Source organism: Oncorhynchus mykiss, chromosome 9 (assembly GCF_057628025.1).
Source record: "Oncorhynchus mykiss isolate SJ-2025 chromosome 9, ASM5762802v1, whole genome shotgun sequence".
Taxonomy (NCBI): domain Eukaryota; kingdom Metazoa; phylum Chordata; class Actinopteri; order Salmoniformes; family Salmonidae; genus Oncorhynchus; species Oncorhynchus mykiss.
The window spans coordinates 29,108,247-29,125,997 of NC_143030.1; the positions used below are offsets into that span (position 1 = coordinate 29,108,247).

A 17,751-nucleotide genomic window follows, 5' to 3' on the forward strand; every position below is an offset into this window, starting at 1 on the left:
ATCTCTCTTTGGACTTGTCTCCCTTTAGAAAAGTCATCAGAGAGTTACAACAAAAACAACGACAACAAAACAATGGTTTGAGCTTCCCGCACTTTTCTCTAAGGAAACACAAACACCTTTTAAAGGGAGGAATAAAACAAAACCGGCAGAACAAAATGCTCTCGACTGTAGTGAATCAACAGAAACACCAACACTCCTTTACAATTTCAACTCTACTATCCCTATTACTACTGAACATAGCCGTGGAGCCAAGAAGGCCTTTAAAAAAAAAAACATGAACAAACCTTGCCAGAGCGGAGTAGCTGCTTGTTACAGTAGGGAGCTAACCATATTGATCTATATCAAATTCTCATTAGTGCTCCATCCCACATTTCAGAGACAAATCAAGGCCGTCTCGTACAGGTCTCCTGCTGCAGCTCCAATAGAAATGGATGGAGCAGGGCTCCACAGTCGGCTGACATGAGAGGTAGATCTCCCCAGTCATTGGCTCATATCAGATCATGACTAGTGGCTGAGTCAGTCCTTAAGATTTACAGCAGTGGAGGCTCCTCAGAGGAGGAAGGGCAGGACATTCTCAGTGAATTTCATAAAAATAAAAATAGAGAAATTTAAAAAGTTATACTTTTTTAAATAAAACTAGACTAAATATATTCCCGTCACCAAATAATTGATTAAAACACATTGTTTTGCAATGAAGGTTGCAGCATGAACTCTAGCAGCAGGAACTGACATTTTGTCCACCCAATCAAATGATCACAAAATGAATCTAGTACTGAAAGCATAAGCTACAGCTTGCTACTGTAGCACTGCAGTGCATAAAAATGTGAGTATATGACTCAAAGAGATATAAAATATGGAGAGTCGAGAGAAAGGGAGGGAGAGACATTTCATCGTATTTTCTTCACTTTCAAGTTGAAAGCGAATGCAGCTGGCTAGTTTAGTCTACTCAAACACCCAGCTCAAGAGGGATGCAATGTTAGCTAGCTGGCTATGGCTATCTAACACTGGAACTTCAAGTCATGGTAAACTTTTGGTTTTATGAACTTATTTCCACTGGGGCCAGCCGGTGTAACTGCTAAACTGCTTGCTGACTGTACACTGTACTGCATGATTGTAGCTGGTTTACTAATGCATTAGTTTTTATAACCTATTAGGTTTGACTTCTAAAGTTTTTTTTGCCTGGTCACAGACCGCTGTTGTTGTTCACTGAAGTCCAGGAGAGAGAGGAGGAGAGAGTGTAGATGCAAGAAGGAATGACAACGAGCAAAGGGATCATGCTGTGTGTATGTGGCTGCTATGAAAGTGAACTGTGGTTGTGTGTGATCAGGGGTGTATTCATTCAGCCGATTCTGTTGAAAAACTTTTCTTAAACGGAAGCAAATGGATTTAAACAGGGATAAACATATCTGAATTTGGCCAACAGAAACTCTCATTTGCAAATGTTGGACTAAAGATTACACCCTAGATCTGCTAGATGCAGGCAAGAGAGTACAAGGCAGTCTGTTACCCTGATTACAAAAAAAAATCCCTCGAACTGTGCCCCTACTTTGTAAACTTTCATTCATAGGCTAGATTGTAGCAACCTCATGATGGGTATAGGGAACATTCAAGTATCATGTAGTAGCCTATAACTATCGATGTTACATTGAGCTGGATGAATGGAATATGAATGACAGTCATCCAATATGCTGTAATAAAAATAAGTCCATGCTCATAAAAAAATGAAGATTGTCCTCCCTCATCTTAAATGGCACCGACTGCCACTGGTTTACAATAAGTAACCTGACTGGGACAATGGAGACTAGGAGGGTGAGGGGTGTGTGTGTGTGTGTGTGTGTGTGTGTGTGTGTGTGTGTGTGTGTGTGTGTGTGTGAAAGTGAGTGAGAGAGAGAGAGATTTTGTGTGTGGGTGTGCAATGTGTGTGTGTGTGTGTGTGTCTTTCACGGTCTTATAGGTAGGAGGGATAATCCTGTCCTGTCTGTATGATTGTTGTGGTGTCTCGGGGGTGATGGTCAGAGACAGACTAGTGTCTATCTGGAGGCGTGTGTGTGTGTTGCTCTTCTCTCTAGAGAGATTACTTTTGGGCAGCAGTCAGTCACCAAAAACTGCTTCTGATAAGAAGACAATTTCGGCTTCCACCACCTACAGAGAAACCACACAGATCATCGATGGAGTGTAGAATATTTCACCCACTTAAAGTGTAATAAGCATTTCATTCGATTTTTAAAGTCGCCTTGACATTACTGAATCAAAATAGTCCAAACGTAATATAATAATCCAGGATGAGTTGTACTCAACATCAAATAATAACATGAATATATAAAAAACGGAACGTTAACAAAATGTTCCTGATGGTTTTATAAAGGTTATTTCCTAGGCTAAAGTTATTTAGCGTACGCGTTTGATTTGAGCCTTCTGGAAAACACAGAAACACGCCCAGTAGAGATATTAGCTTTGGCAGTCTTAGCATTCTGATTCATGTAAGAGTTCTTGGCAGTTCCCTGGCAACCAGCCAGCGCACTATGTCTTGAAACCACAGTCAACATCCTGCCCTTTTCACAGGCCCTCTCCATCCCCTCTCAGAAGTTCGTTTTGACCTTTCCGCTCACTCCGACGTCGCTCAGCTCCGGGCCCGCTGTGAGGCAGACGGTCAAGAGGAGTTCAATGTTGAACCTGTCCGGAATCGTTAGGAACGGAGTGGCTGATTGGTGCAACAGCTGGCCTAGCACCAGCTGGCTCGGGAAACTTAGGAACTGTCAGTTCACAGCTTTGAACCTTAACCAATGAGAAACCAGGGTGGGCACACATCTGACCAATCAGGGCTGCATGTGGGAGGTCATGAGGTCACAGTAGTAGAACAAAGTGGGTAAGGGGAGCTAGCTGTTTCTGTTGTGGGTCTCTGTAGGGCTGGTGGACCCCTGTAGTGGACACAGAACCCCCAGAGTGGACTCACCATTTCCCGGCTCGCACTCCTCCAAGTCCTCGTCATCGCTGGGACACTCAGCAGATGCTACCAACAGATCATCCGTGTTCTAGAACAGAGATGGAGAAGGAGAAAGAGGCAGATAGAAGGGTGTGAGAGCGTGTTCTACTACCCAGACAGAGATATGTTTTTTCCTGACCATAGAACCTGTCCAGGAACAACTCGGCCCCTGGTTGTAGGATATAGTGTAACTAGGGTCCCTGGTCAAGTAGCCTAAACCTCGTTCCTTACCCATCATGCAACCTGTCATGCACGAAAGAACAAGGTAAGCCAACTGCAAAGTCATAACTTCAACTTAGTTATCACTCTGTTTCTGCTTCAGCCAAGTCGTTCATCATCGTCACGCAGAAACAGAATGGCAACCGAGCTGACACCCCTTCGTTTTGAGATCCCCACATAAAATACAACCCAGTGAAAACCAATTGTTGAAGTCCATTAAGCCCAGAGCCACAACGAGCTAGTGGAAGCTAGGCTAATAACCTCCATACAAAAAGCCCATTCAGAACTCTGTTCCTCGTGTACTATCCCTCTCACCCACTTGTGGTGCTAGGAAGCACCTTGTCTAGTCTATTATCCTCAACCCCCAGGCTCAAGTTAATATTCACGATGAGTTCGGCCTGATGGAATATAGGTGGGAGGGATGAGGGCTTTTAACATGGGCAGCCCAATTCCTTTGAGCACAGTGATCTGTTCACTGTCTGTACACAGAGTTTAACCTCTCTCCAATCCATTATGTATCCACAGACAGGATGCATTTACTTATGTGTGTGTGGGTGTGTGTGTGGGTGTGTGCGTGTGTGTGAGAGCGAGATAGTGAGTGAGTGTGTGTGTGTGTGTGTGTGTGTCCATCTGGGCCTCTCAGATGGGCTTAATGAGAACATGGCACAATGTGCATCTTCCATTTCATTTCCATCCTAAATGACCAGCGCTCCCTTTGATAACAAATATCGAATTATGTAACCTAGAACGAATTTCTAACATTCTGTGATTTCAAAGTAGTGGTCTTCTAATATACAGTATATTTGATTTGTATTTTCTCTTTATTGATATAGAAAGGCATTTCTACAAGAGGGTGGAGACATGTAGAGGAATGCAAATATGAAGGTGGGGTTGGAGACCATGCCTAATAGCATTGGTATTTTTACGTTTACATTTTAGGAATACAGCTTCAAAACTTCCCCTAGATATCAAGGAATATCTGAAGTGAAAATATCCTCATGTTTGACAATGGCAACTGATAATTGCAGTCCACTCAGTAACACGTGCTATTAGAATATACTAATTGCAGTCCACTCAGTAACACGTGCTATTAGAATATACTAATTGCAGTCCACTCAGTAACACGTGCTATTAGAATATACTAATTGCAGTCCACTCAGTAACACGTGCTATTAGAATATACTAATTGCAGTCCACTCAGTAACACGTGCTATTAGAATATACTAATTGCAGTCCGCTCAGTAACACGTGCTATTAGAATATACTAATTGCAGTCCGCTCAGTAACACGTACTATTAGAATATACTAATTGCAGTCCACTCAGTAACACGCGCTATTAGAAGCTGTACATTGTGTGGAGACATGTAGAGGAATGCAAATATGAAGGTGGGGTTGGAGACCATGCCTAATAGCATTGGTATTTTTACGTTTACATTTTAGGAATACAGCTTCAAAACTTCCCCTAGATATCAAGGAATATCTGAAGTGAAAATATCCTCATGTTTGACAATGGCAACTGATAATTGCAGTCCACTCAGTAACACGTGCTATTAGAATATACTAATTGCAGTCCACTCAGTAACACGTGCTATTAGAATATACTAATTGCAGTCCGCTCAGTAACACGTGCTATTAGAATATACTAATTGCAGTCCACTCAGTAACACGTACTATTAGAATATACTAATTGCAGTCCACTCAGTAACACGCGCTATTAGAATATACTAATTGCAGTCCACTCAGTAACACGTGCTATTAGAATATACTAATTGCAGTCCGCTCAGTAACACGTACTATTAGAATATACTAATTGCAGTCCACTCAGTAACACGCGCTATTAGAAGCTGTACATTGTCAAGGAATGATCTCAATTACTCCCCCTGGTGTTAGGAATGCAGACATTCACTTATTTCATCGGCGCAACCTGCCCAACCTACACTGCTGACGTCTTGCTGCAATACTTTCCACTCATGCAGGCCAGTGTTTCCCGAATCTCCTCTCGAGTACCAGATGCTAGTTATACTCATTTGATCTATTCTAGTACCAGCATCATTCAATGGGTCAACCAATCATCAAGCTCTTGATTAATTGAATCAGGTGTGTCAGTACCTGAATATACCAAATGTAATGGCTGGTGGTACACAGAGTATTGTGACGTTGACCCTAGACACTGATCTTGGGTCAGTTTTGCATTTCCACCACTAACAGGTAAGGTTAAGATTGTAGGAGGGGAAGCTGACCCTCAGGTAAGGTTAAGATTGTAGTAGGGGAAGCTGACCCTAGATCTGTCCCAAGGGGAAACTTTGTCCGGAACGGGCTCCTCGAGGTGAGGTTTGAGAGATTACATGTGCATAGGAGGGGCTCCTACGGATCTTAGTTCACCCCAAACCACAGCCTCCAAATTGGGGTCCACGCAGGAGAAGTGATGACTTCCCCCATTCTGTGGCATCTAGTCTTCTATCAGGGTAAAAACGAACACGTGAAAAAGTATGTTCTCCTTTAAACCATCAAAGCATTTCTTGTCATGGTCAAAGTGTCTCGCAACGGGTAGCTCACAGCTTTTTTGTTGCTCCGGCTTGCAGGAGAAATGTACATTTGGGTTCGCTTGCCTGTGTCCCGTCCCCCTGTCCCGTTGAGTGGCAGAGGGGCTACTGGCTTGTTAAACCAGTGCTGAGATGTTAGCTTGGGCCCCGGCTGAGGCTGTATAGTACACATACTGTAGTGCAATTACCGAGTTGGCTCTAGCGCAAAACGCCACCACGGACTCCATAAGATGGCCTATTAACTACACAGACGACTACACAGAGTGTGTATCCTGTGTGTGTATGTGTGCTGGGACGCAAAGCTAGCTAGCTCCATGTAAACCCTGCATGACGAATGAATGGCCATGTGGACAGGGTTGAGGCGATCGAAACCTTGTCCATAAACCAGTGAATTGGGAGCTTTGACAGTGTGGGCCTTCTTGTTCTGTACTAGTATTCTTTATTAGCCCAGCACCTATGTTTTTTAAGGATGTGCGTACGACCACAAAGTTTTCCATAGGAATTGGAGTGCCCCATCAGATCAGCTGCCCAGGAAATGGAAGTGAGAAAATCGCTAGGATCTGATGGGCGGCCCTCTTAGAATGTTACCGTGTGATCTGGGCTTCTACAGCTGTGAAGGGATGGAGCTGTTTCAGCCATGGTTGTAATGTGTCATATGGGATTTGAGGGGAGGGGGGGGGGGGGGGGGGACATGTTCGCCTTTCCTTCGTCTTTGTCCTCATTGTTTTCTTTCGACCCCCAAAACTCAATACTCATGTTCTGTCTCTTCCTGTCCTCTCTTCCTCCATTTCTCTGTCTCCTCTGTCTCCCTCTCTCTCTCTCCGTTTGCCTCCGTCTGCTTCTCAACACTCCACCTCTCCTCCCCTTCCTCCATTTCCCTCTCCCTGTCTCCTCCCCCTTCCTCCATTTCCCTCTCCCTGTCTCCTCCCCCTTCCTCCATTTCCCTCTCCCTGTCTCCTCCCCCTTCCTCCATTTCCCTCTCCCTGACTCCACTCTCTCCTTGTCCGCCAATCTGGGCCTGTGTTCGTCAGGGAGAGAGAGCAAGGCGAGCTCGCCGGGCCGTGAAAACGACACATCAGCCATTAGTGGAGCAAAAGGGACACATACCAGGAAGAGCAGGGCAATGACAGAGCCATCCGTTAGAGTGGGGAAAGCTGGGTTAGCCCAACAAAGCATCGGCTGACTGGGGAGCGTTAAGGAGGCTTAGATCCTATACTTTGTCATCACGGTACTTGGTTGAGTAACTCATTCGTAATGACTTCTTTCTCCGGGTTTTGCTTTTCGTAATAAAAGGTTATTCGGGATTATCATGTACGCCCCTATTATGGGCAACAGGCAAAATATGGCAAAGCTGTATTGAACGTCTCTGAGAAATGTGGAAGAGCTTGTTCACTGCCTATAAAAACACACGGAAGGACTAGGACTTGTGTTCTGACCTGGTGCGGTGCACGTCAAGCAGGAAACATGACGCTCGTCAATCATAAACAGCGGCGTGGCGGAGCGCCGTGCAAACAGGAACACCAGCTATCTGCTCGAGCCGAACGTGCCTCTGGGCACCAGGGCGCCTGCAGACATTTCTCACGATGGCTGTCTATTTCACAGCACACAAAACAACACCCGCTAAGGAGCCTTGTCATTACACACTTCTACACACGAATGTCGAGTCCTGCCTAGAGGCAGGTGGAGAGACTTTGATATGGAATACATATTGAGTGACACATACATGCGTTGTGGACACACACACCGAGACGGAGACGGGCACGTAAAAACAGTACATATCCCGTTTAGGTTACCCTGATCTTACGTTCACTAGCTTGGCACAGAGAGTAGCTAAACCGCAGACCACCAGGAAAGAGGTCATCAGATATAACACTGGCAATGGCCCAAATGGAACCATATCCCCCATCTAGGGCACTACTTTTGACCAGGGCAGATAAGGGCTCTGGTCAAAAGTAGTGCACCGTATAGGGAAATGGGTGCCATTTGGGATGCACACACAACGCGTAATGGAACTCTACAGGGGTCACCCAAGCTCCGTTCCTAATAGTAGAGCCAGTTGCAGCATCCTACAGAGCATTCCCTTTGGAAGGACAATCTTTCCGTTTTGATAATGGCACTAGCGCCACTACCGTTGCATTATACACACAGGACCTTGGAAGGAGGAAGTAGCTAGCAGCATTGATCTTTGTACAGTCCACATGGTCTGATCTCCTCTTCTACTCCCCCTCTCGAAACCGACGGAGAGAGAACCCAGTCAATCCCTGGCTGCTTTGATGACGCCGCATAGAGATAATTAAGCTCATTTTCCACCCATTGATTGAATTTAGCGAGGCTGAAATCAAAGGACTGTGGCTCCGGCTACGCAGAGCGATGAGGGAAGGATGATGCTGGGTGAAGTCCCAAAAGGTAAACAAACAACGGCTGCCCAAAACGCGAACATTCAATTAGATAAGACTTGATTGGTGTTTGCAGCGCGGCAGCTAGTAGCATATGACGCCCACATCTCTCTAGTCTACCCTTACACCCCCGGCACCCTCCGCCTCTTCTTTTCTCTCTCTCTCACATCCCTCTTGCTCTCTGTCTCTCCATCTTTCTCCATCCCTCCCTCGCTTTCTCTCTCCGAGAAGCTTTTAGTTCCACACAGTAATTAGCACTGTTGTTATTGGCTGAGAAGAGAGAGAGAGAGAGAGAGAGAGAGAGAGAGGAGTGAGACGGGCCTTCGCTTTCAAGTGTGGTGAGCTAGGAAGATGGAGGGAAAGAGAGATCGGAGAAAGAACGGGGGGGGGGGGGGTTAGGTAGTTGGTATGAGAGCAATGTCCTTAGGCATTGGTTGTCAAAAGGTAGGCTGTCAGGCCAAGAGGTTTGTGTGATTGATCTCAGGTAAGCTTCTGAGGACCAGGAGGGTGATAATGAGAGAGCTGCTTGAGAGAAATCCAATGCTCATGTTACTTTTAGTTTAACGTCCTTGCCGCGCAACACCACGCAAGTCTTTTGAAATGGCAGAAACAGCCGCGCAGCTTGTTAGAGCTGCGCTTCACCTCACCTAACCTTATAGGCTCCGCGTGGTCAATCTAACGTCCGACAGTGTTTACTGCGATGCTGCCGCCGCAGAAAGAGCGTTCATACGTCTTGCGCTTGGCGGACCACAGCAGAGCTGCTGTGAAGGAAGCTGTCAAGGAAGAGAGTTTGTGTCTCTGCAGGACCTCACGCCCTCACCTACCGTCAACCAATCATGTCCATGAGCCAAACAGAGCCCTCTGCATGTTTCCGTAATTTGGGAGGCGCACAGCGATGCGGCACAGAGCTGGATTTGGCCTCCACAAGAATTCTCCGTACCGTATTGCCAGCACAAGCATAAATTGAGCCTACCTGGATTTGCAGGTGTGGGGTGTTTGAACTTTTGGGACTATTCCGTTTTTGTTCAAGTTGTGTCAAGTAAGCTCAATCAATATAGCATTTCTCTCTGGGAGCCTGGATCCTAATACTATTCTAATGCTACACCACCACACTACTGCAGCATAATGCTAATGTAGCTGCGCTGCATTACGTTACAATTCATGCGGCTTGAGGCTAATTAATAGACGGTATTGGCTGTGAAATTGGAAGAATCGATTCCCTCTCTTGGAGGCCACAGGCCTGTTATTACAGCTTATTATAGGTTGCGTTGGGACTGGGCGGTATTGTGACAACATACGGACTCTGTGTGACTGTGTGTCTACAGTAGTTGACCTAACAGCTCTATCTCCCGTTGTTCCCCAATTGCCACTTCCAGGATTGGTGGATCGAGTGATCGTAACATGTTGAGATTAGTGCTCGGAAAACTTAGCCTTTGCATGGGGACATGTATACTAGACACACGGGTAGGGTGTGCTCACTCGAACACACACGCACACAGGATAACAAAATGTTGAGAGGGTGAGGCAGGGTAATTGAGGCAAGCAATTTATTTGCGTTTATTCCTTCGATGCCACAACTGTCTGGCTACGTGTGATTGGTCTGGATGGATGTGATTCATATTGCCTCTAACAATGTGTCTGGGCTTCGATCTGTGATTTTGCTTTAGAAGGAATCAAAACACCCGTCTGGATTGCTCTAATGGGGTATACTAGACTTGTTAACGGGTTCGTTTGAAGTCCTGAATGTCAATCTTTGGCCAAACAGAGAGTACGTAGCTACATAAAGTTTGTATGATTCTGTAGAGAGGAATAACTACTATGAAACAGTCATGACCCTTGTCTCTCCCCCCCCCCCCAACTCACTCTGTGAAGAAGTTCCTCTTATGAGCACATATCTAGGATCAAAGTATAATCATCATTTGCGAGGGAAAATCCCAAACTGGCCCCAGATCAGTGTCAACCCAGTCCCCCCAACTCCTCCCCACACCACCCCAGTTCCCCCCTCACCTCCCCCCACTCCACCCCAGTTCCCCCCTCACCTCCTCCCCACTCCACCCCAGTTCCAACCTCACCTTCCCCCATTCGACCCCAGTTCCCCTCTCACCTCCCCCCACTTCACCCAAGTTCCCCCCTCACCTCCTCCTCATTCCACCCCAGTTCCCCATTCCACCCCAGTTCCCCCCCCCACCCCAGTTCCCCCCTCACCTCCCCCCACTCCACCCCAGTTCCACCCTCACCTCCTCCCCACTCCACCCCAGTTCCCCCCTCATCTCCTAACCACTCCACCCCAGTTCCCCCCTCACCTCCTCCCCACTCCACCCCAGTTCCCCCCTCATCTCCTAACCACTCCACCCCAGTTCCCCCCTCACCTCCTCCCTACTCCACCCCAGTTCCCCCCTCATCTCCTAACCACTCCACCCCAGTTCCCCCCTCATCTCCTAACCACTCCACCCCAGTTCCCCCCTCACCTCCTCCCCACTCCACCCCAGTCCTCCCCTACTAACCTGTGTGACACTGTCCCTCATGGTGGGTGAACGCTGCTTGCGGGTGGTGGTGGTAGCCATGGTCGTGGTTGTCTCCATGATGGTGGTGGACATGTCGGCCAGCGGCGTGGTGCTGGTGGTGTCCGTGGTGAGCACCGAGGGAACGTCGCCCACCAGCCGCAGGTTGCCCTTGGCCTGCACGTTGGGGTCGCCCTCGGCCGCCAGCTTGAGCACCTGCAGCCCGTTGTAGTAGAGGCCCGAGATCTGGCCCTGGAAGTGACGGGCCTTGTCGCCGCCGCCACCACCGATCTTGATGAACGCCTGGCTGTTGAAGATGGTCAACTGTCGACCTAGTGGAGGGAGGAGAGAAAGTCGGGGAGATGCAGGAAGGAGAAAGAGGGAAGAGAGAGGTGGGAGATAAAATGAGGGTAGGAGAAAGAGAAAGGGGGTGAAGACAGATAGGTGGGCAGAGAAACAAATAGAGAGAAGAAGAGAAAGAAAAGAGCGGAAAGAGGAGAGAGAAGCGGCGAAGGAAGGCACCATCAGTCTTTGTCTCTTCGTAGGCTGCACAACACACATCCCAATTCCCCACACTCACACACAGACAGACAGAGTGAAACAATGGGGGACAGTATCCATCACATGGGGGAATTTCCCCTGGTAACGCGTTAAGGAGATTGGAACCTTGCCTGAGCCGTGCTGCTACAGGTGGCGGCCATTATGGCTAGACTCCGACACAAGCGGGCCACTCAGTTTCACAGCAGAGCCTGAAGAATGTGGAAACTGGCAAGCTAATAGATTGCAGGGTGTAGCCTTGGGCTGACTCTGAGGCTGGGGGCTGGGTGGAGTCGCATTGCATTCCCCACAGAGATGGAATACATTACAGAGCCCGGTGTCATCGACCCCAATGCACCTGAGACACAGCACAAATGATGAAGTGCCTCGGACAGACAAAAAAATTAAATAAATCCCATCCCAAAGTACGGAGATGGAAAAGCCGTTTAGGAAAAATAAACCACTTCGGAGGAAATAGTTTAATGTTTAATTCAACAGCGCTCTCTCTTCTGGTCCTCCAGTCATTACTATGCATCTGGATTGGACAGATGAGGGTTCGGCTCATTTGCATGTTCCATTACTAATGCGTTACCAGGGGTTGGTGGAGGGGGGTGATCTGAAGATCATTTTTTTCTTTGCTGATATCAACCCTCTTTTCTTTCCCCTCTGCTTCCCTCACACTTGTTTTCACAGTGGATGGGGTGTCATGCTGGTCCAATCAGGTTGGATATCAGAAGTGATGACCCTTGACCACATTAATGGGCCTCCTGGGGGGTGTGGTGAGGGGAGAGGAGGATTACTGTAGGATATTGTTTTGGAGGAAGTGGGTTAAAATGAGACTTGATGAGGTAATTACTGCAGAGAGGGGATGGAGCAGAGGGGAAGCCAAATTGGCCCTCTTTATGGATTAATCAATGCCTGTTGGGAGAGAGAGAGAGAGAGAGAGAGAGTGTGTGTGTGTGTGTGTGTGTGAAATAGATCATGCACACTAGTATGTGTGGAATGGACTCCCAAGTGATGACAGATCATGGTAATGGGATACTTTGTGTGAGTGTGTGTGTGTGTGTGTGTTTGCACACGTGCCCATATAATGTGTGTGGAATGTGTGCAATTATAAAGATGATGTTTATATTTCTACATTACAAACCCCTAGAGGATAGACTTCAATCATTTAGAGGACAGAAATAGCTCTCATTCCCTTTCAATTAAGAGAAAAAACATGACTTTCTTACTGGCTTAATAAAGTATTGTGCGCATGTCTGCGTGTGTACATGTGTGTGTGTGTGTGTGTGTGTGTGTGTGTGTGTGTGTGTGTGTGTATGAGCATGTCAATGTGTGCATACTGTGTGCATAAAGCCTCCAGTGAGACAGTCCATTACACAGGCCATGCCATCATTAGATGTGATCATTAGGTCCATCTGAACCCCAATAGGGATACTCTCCCATCCCCTAACAATGACACTTAAAAGGAAAAATCAACTCAAATGATATTTTGGTATTTGTTTCATTAGTCCACTGTTAATACAGTCCTAATCTCAGTTACACAGAAGTGAAAGTCATTTCACCCGTGTTTATCATGGCCAAAAGGCACGTTTCATGAATTTTTACAATATTAGCCAATTTGGACTTTTTGGCAACCGTTTATCATCCGCAAACGGACATGAGAATCATTGCATCGGTTTGAGCACCGTTTTCGCCCAACCCTGATTCATCCAAATGACGAAAACCCCAAACCAGGAACTACTGCCTTGACAGATTCTCGCCATTTCATCTGTCCACGGGAATCTGTCCACGAGAATCTGTCCACGGGAATCTGTCCACGGGAATCTGCCCACGGGAATGTTTCTGTTTTTGTCACCCGTCAAGTTTTCAAGATATTGGACTTTCAAGAAGCAAAGTGTCACTTGCCACATCCTCATGACGACGCAAAACGCATCATGTCATGAAAACTTGACCCCTGACATGCAACAACAATGTGGGACTGTATCAACAGTGGACTAATGAAACAAATACCAAAAGAAGGTTTCTGAGTGGAGTTTTCCTTTAATGTAAGGCATGTGCGCCGTTGCCATAATAACGTAGCTCTCGCTCCCTGTTATCTCTGTGAAGATGCTGCTCAACATGTTTTGTTGGGAAAAGTGATAGCGGTGCAGGGAAGGGAGAGACTTGGTAGGGGATGGACATCAGCAAGGACAATTCGTCAGAACATTGGCACGTACTAGGTACAAGTGTGCGCACATACACACGCTAACACGTACTATACGCGCGCACACACGTACACGTTGAAGCGTACACACACCACGTGTTGTTCACACACACTTTCGGCCCCTACACACACCCACACACTCACTCTTGATCTCCTCCCACACAAGTACTCGGCACCCCACTGTGAGGGAGGATAATCTCTTGTCCTTGACCGGAGGACGGAGACACACACGTCAGCCCAGTGGCTCTCCTGTTTCAGAGGTGCTGTCTCAGCAACCCTGCCTCTCCAGGGGAGGTCCAGACTCCAGATAGACAGACAGCAGAGGAGAGGACAGAGCCTGGATATTAAATCACCTCTCAGCTTACCACGCTCTATCGTGACCACCCAACCACTCCTGTACCTAACATTCTCCCCTGTGAGTATAGTGATCCTCAGTGAGAAGACTGAAATGAGATTGTCTTCTTAGGGCCAGGAGTTTTATCATGATCAGGTCACGCAGTCAGGAACAACTCTTGTCCCAAATGAGTGCGGTGATCATCAGAAAACTACTAAGGTGAAATATGGAATTTCCAGTAGCTATGCGGAAGCTTGGGTATACTGTATACAGCCGAGTGATACTTTTAGCCTGTTAAAGTATTGCTGTACACAGTTATGTTGTACTGTGAGAAGTTAGTGCGTATGCTGAGAGAAAGTGAACTAAAACAGTCCAGTATCCAACACTTGAGAGGTCCTTGAAGACATTCTATTACCTCCTGAACATCAGTCAGAGGAAAAGTGCCCTCCGGAAGAGAGAGGGAATCAGTGTTTGTTTGTGTGGCTGTCTGATGGAGAGGATACTAACAGGAGCTGATGAAGTTATTGTTTTGGGGCCTGCCGGGTCAAATTGAAACTGACGTGTCACTTCAGGGGCCATTTAGGCTGGGGGGGGTTAGAGGAAGGGAGAGGAGAGAGGAGGAGGAAAAGGGAAGGTCTTGGCACGACTGGCAATCGGACAGCTTAAGACACAACGGAGATGTGTGTGTGTGTGTGTGTGTGTGTATTTGTGTGTGCATAATAACTTGCGTGAGCTGTCAGATGTGTCAGGGAGGTGACCTTTACGTGCGTTACAGATGGCCTTTTGGAACACCACATTTTTTCTGTGTGTACGTGTGTGCGTGTGTGTGTGTGTGTGTGTGTGGGCAGTGTTTGTCCTCTCAGTGGACAGCCTCGGGCTGGAGGTGCATTGATGAGGGTTTATTGGACCAATTTGTGTCTTGAATCAGGTGGCAGTGGTCTGGTCTCCCTCTCTCCCTGGGCCCTTATGATGATGGCCACATTTGGCCTTAGGGCCCAGGGCTGGGCTGGCACAGAGACTCTAAAATCTGGGCTGAGAAGACAGCCACTAGCTGGTCTTCATTAAAACACTTATTCAAGAAGACACACACACTACTACCTAATTAACTTCAGCTCTGCCAACTGTAGAGTGATGGACGTCGCTCTGCACTGAAGGAGCTTAAGTCACTTAGGTGACGGTCTCTCTCTCCCTCCCACTCTCTTATCCCACTTGCTGTTATATGATGTTTTCTGCTCTCACTTTCTGCCTGTCTAACTATACCTCACTCTCTTTCTATCTATTTTATATGGGAATATTTTCAGAGTAGCTTCCCCAACACCGCTCTCTGCCACCAGCTTCCTCTCCCTCTTCCTCTATCATTGGAACATGGTTGTATTGTGTGTTATTCCTGGGTGTCTCGTCCCCTGCTGAATGCACATGGATGTTTTGTGTTCTAATCCGTGTGGGAGAACATCCAGTCAATTTGACTGACAGGGGATGATGCTAGCTAGATAGCGCTGGGGATGAGAATAGCACTACGGAAAACATGTACTGTAGACAGAGAACATGCTAGGAAGCAGAGAGAGAGTGAGAGAGAGCGAGAGAGATAAATTAGGGATTTAACGGTGAATAAGAGGGATGGATAAGAATTGCTGTATGCAGAGTGAAGATGACAGCCAAACAGAGCCAAACAACTTAGCATGTTGTCATGTAAATTCCTTGAGCTAGAGAGAGAAGTCTGCATTGGAGTGTCATAGCACTCCGGCCTCATCACGACCCTCTACAAGGCCTCTCACATGGGATCTGTCATCAGTGACACAACCTGGAAAATAGTCCCAGTCGTTTGGTTGCTCGTAAAAACAAGACAGGATCAGGGAAGCGAAGAAAGGGGGGGTCGGGGGTGGCGGTGTTCAAAGCATTATGGACCTCAATCACTCGTGCCTTTCCCAAATCACGAGGGGGCTTAGCGACTGATAGCCTAGCAAGCTGGTCAGGAGGCGAGAGATGCATTTCCGCTTCGATTACCTCACTTAGGGCATGAGCCAACGATCCCCTAGCACCGATCCTATGACCCATGTTATGAACCCCTTGTGTAGTGGCAAGGGGGAGGGGGGGGGGGTTCAATCACTAATGTGCACTGGAACAGTGGAATGCCACAGGCTTTGGTTATGACAGGAAATTTATATTTTCGGGGGGAGGAGGGGATGGGGCTTCTTGCATATCACACACAGACTGTCATTTTCTTGGAGAGGGAACAGTTGAGGCTCCTCAGAGGAGGAAGGCGAGGACCATCCTTCTCAGCAAATTTCATTAAATGTTTAAATAGTGAAACATTATTTTGCAATGAAGGTCTACAGTAGCCTCAACAGCACTTTGTAGGATAGCACCGTGGTGTAGTTAGCTAGTTTCCGTCCTCTGCGTACATTGACTTCAATAGAAAACCTAGGACGCTTATGGTTCTCACCCCCTTCCATAGACATGTTGTCCACTCAATCAAAGGATCAGAGAATTAATATAGCACTGAAGGCATAAGCTACAGCTAGCTAGCACTGCAGTGCATAAAATATGGTAAGTAGTTGACTCAAAGAGAGAGAAATTCAATAGTTGAACAGTTTTGAACAAATCCGTTTCTTCAAAAATGAAGAAGCAAGAAAGAGAGAGAGAAAGAGAGCTATATTTTGTTGTATTTTTTTTCACTTTCACTTTCACTTTCACTAGTTTAGCCAAACAGAGAGGGATGCTATATTATCTAGCGGGCTATGGCTATCCAACACTGAAACTCTTCCAAGTCAAGGTAAGCTTCTGGTTTTATTATTTTATTTCCACCGGTGTAACTGCTAAACTGCTTGCTGCTGACGGCTGCATGATTGTAGCAGGTTTACTTACGCATTACTTCTAGTAGCTATGATGACTATGACGTTAATATGGTGACAATGATGAAGTATTTTTCACCAGATAGCAAACAGCTGATGTGTTGTCCACTGAAGTCCACAATCGAAGGGAAAAGGTGAGAACGGAAGAGATTAGATGTGTCAAGGAATTATACAACGATCAAAGGGATTATTACCGTTTGTATGTGGCTGCTATGAAAGTGAACTGTGTTTACCGCGTGATCAAGGTTGTATTCATTCCGCCGATTCTGTTGAAAAACGTTTCTTAAACGGAAGCAAACGGAACGAAACGGGGATAAACACACCTAAATTTGTCCAATAGAAACTCTCGTTTGCAAGTGTTGGACTAATGATTACCCCCTAGATAATCTAGGCGGTGTGCAAGGCGGTATGTAATGTGTGAATGTCTTGATTACTCAAATTTCTCTCAACCTTTCATTCATAGACTAGGTTGTAGCAACCTCGTGATGGGTATAGGGAAAATTAGAGTATAACGTAGTAGCCTAAACCTATCGATGCTACATTGAGCTGTGCGAATGGAATATGAATGACAGTCATTCAATATGCTGTAATAGAAATAAGGCCATGCTCATGAAAAAAGTGTTGTATTTGTCCTCCACCGACTGCCACTGAGAGGGAAATATCAATGAGATATTATTTTGGCGAGAAAAAACACCAAAATGGGTTCAATTGTTTTCGTTGTTATCTCCCAATTGTTAAAAACTTCTTTGGGCTAGGCCCCTTTTTTTCCACTTCCTGTCTGAATGACGTGCCCAAAGTAAACTGCCCGTAGCTCAGGCCCGGAAGCCAGGATATGCATATAATTGGTACCATTGGAAGGAAAACACTTTGAAGTTTGTAGAAATGTTAAAATAATGTAGGAAAATATAACACAATAGATATGGTAGGAGAAAATCCTACGAAAAACAAACTTAGATTATTTTTTGGAGAGTCCATCCTCTTAGAAATGCAAGAGAAAGGTCAGATTGTAAATTAGGGTTATTCCTATGGCTTCCACAGGGTGTCAGCAGTGTATTTTCAAGGTTTCAGGCTTGTAACTTCAAAAATGAATAATAAATAACAGTTTTAGTTGAAGGACACCGTCTTGGAAATCTGTGTTTGCTCGAGCCATGAAGAAATTACGCACCTGCTAAAATCAGTT

General features: G+C 46.4%; 1 protein-coding gene across 13 annotated transcripts in view; it reads right to left on the reverse strand.

Annotated features, from left to right (window-relative positions):
* Positions 1-17,751, reverse strand: part of nrxn2b (neurexin 2b) — a 1,005,166-nt gene that overhangs the window by 93,919 nt on the left and 893,496 nt on the right. For all 13 annotated transcript variants that reach the window (XM_090183934.1, XM_036987703.2, XM_036987702.2 and 10 more), the window contains 2 exons: positions 10,646-10,974; positions 2,954-3,032 (listed from right to left, as the gene is read on the reverse strand). In XM_090183934.1, coding sequence (XP_090040060.1) covers positions 2,954-3,032; positions 10,646-10,974 — 408 coding nt within the window. The remainder of the gene's footprint in view (positions 1-2,953; positions 3,033-10,645; positions 10,975-17,751) is intronic.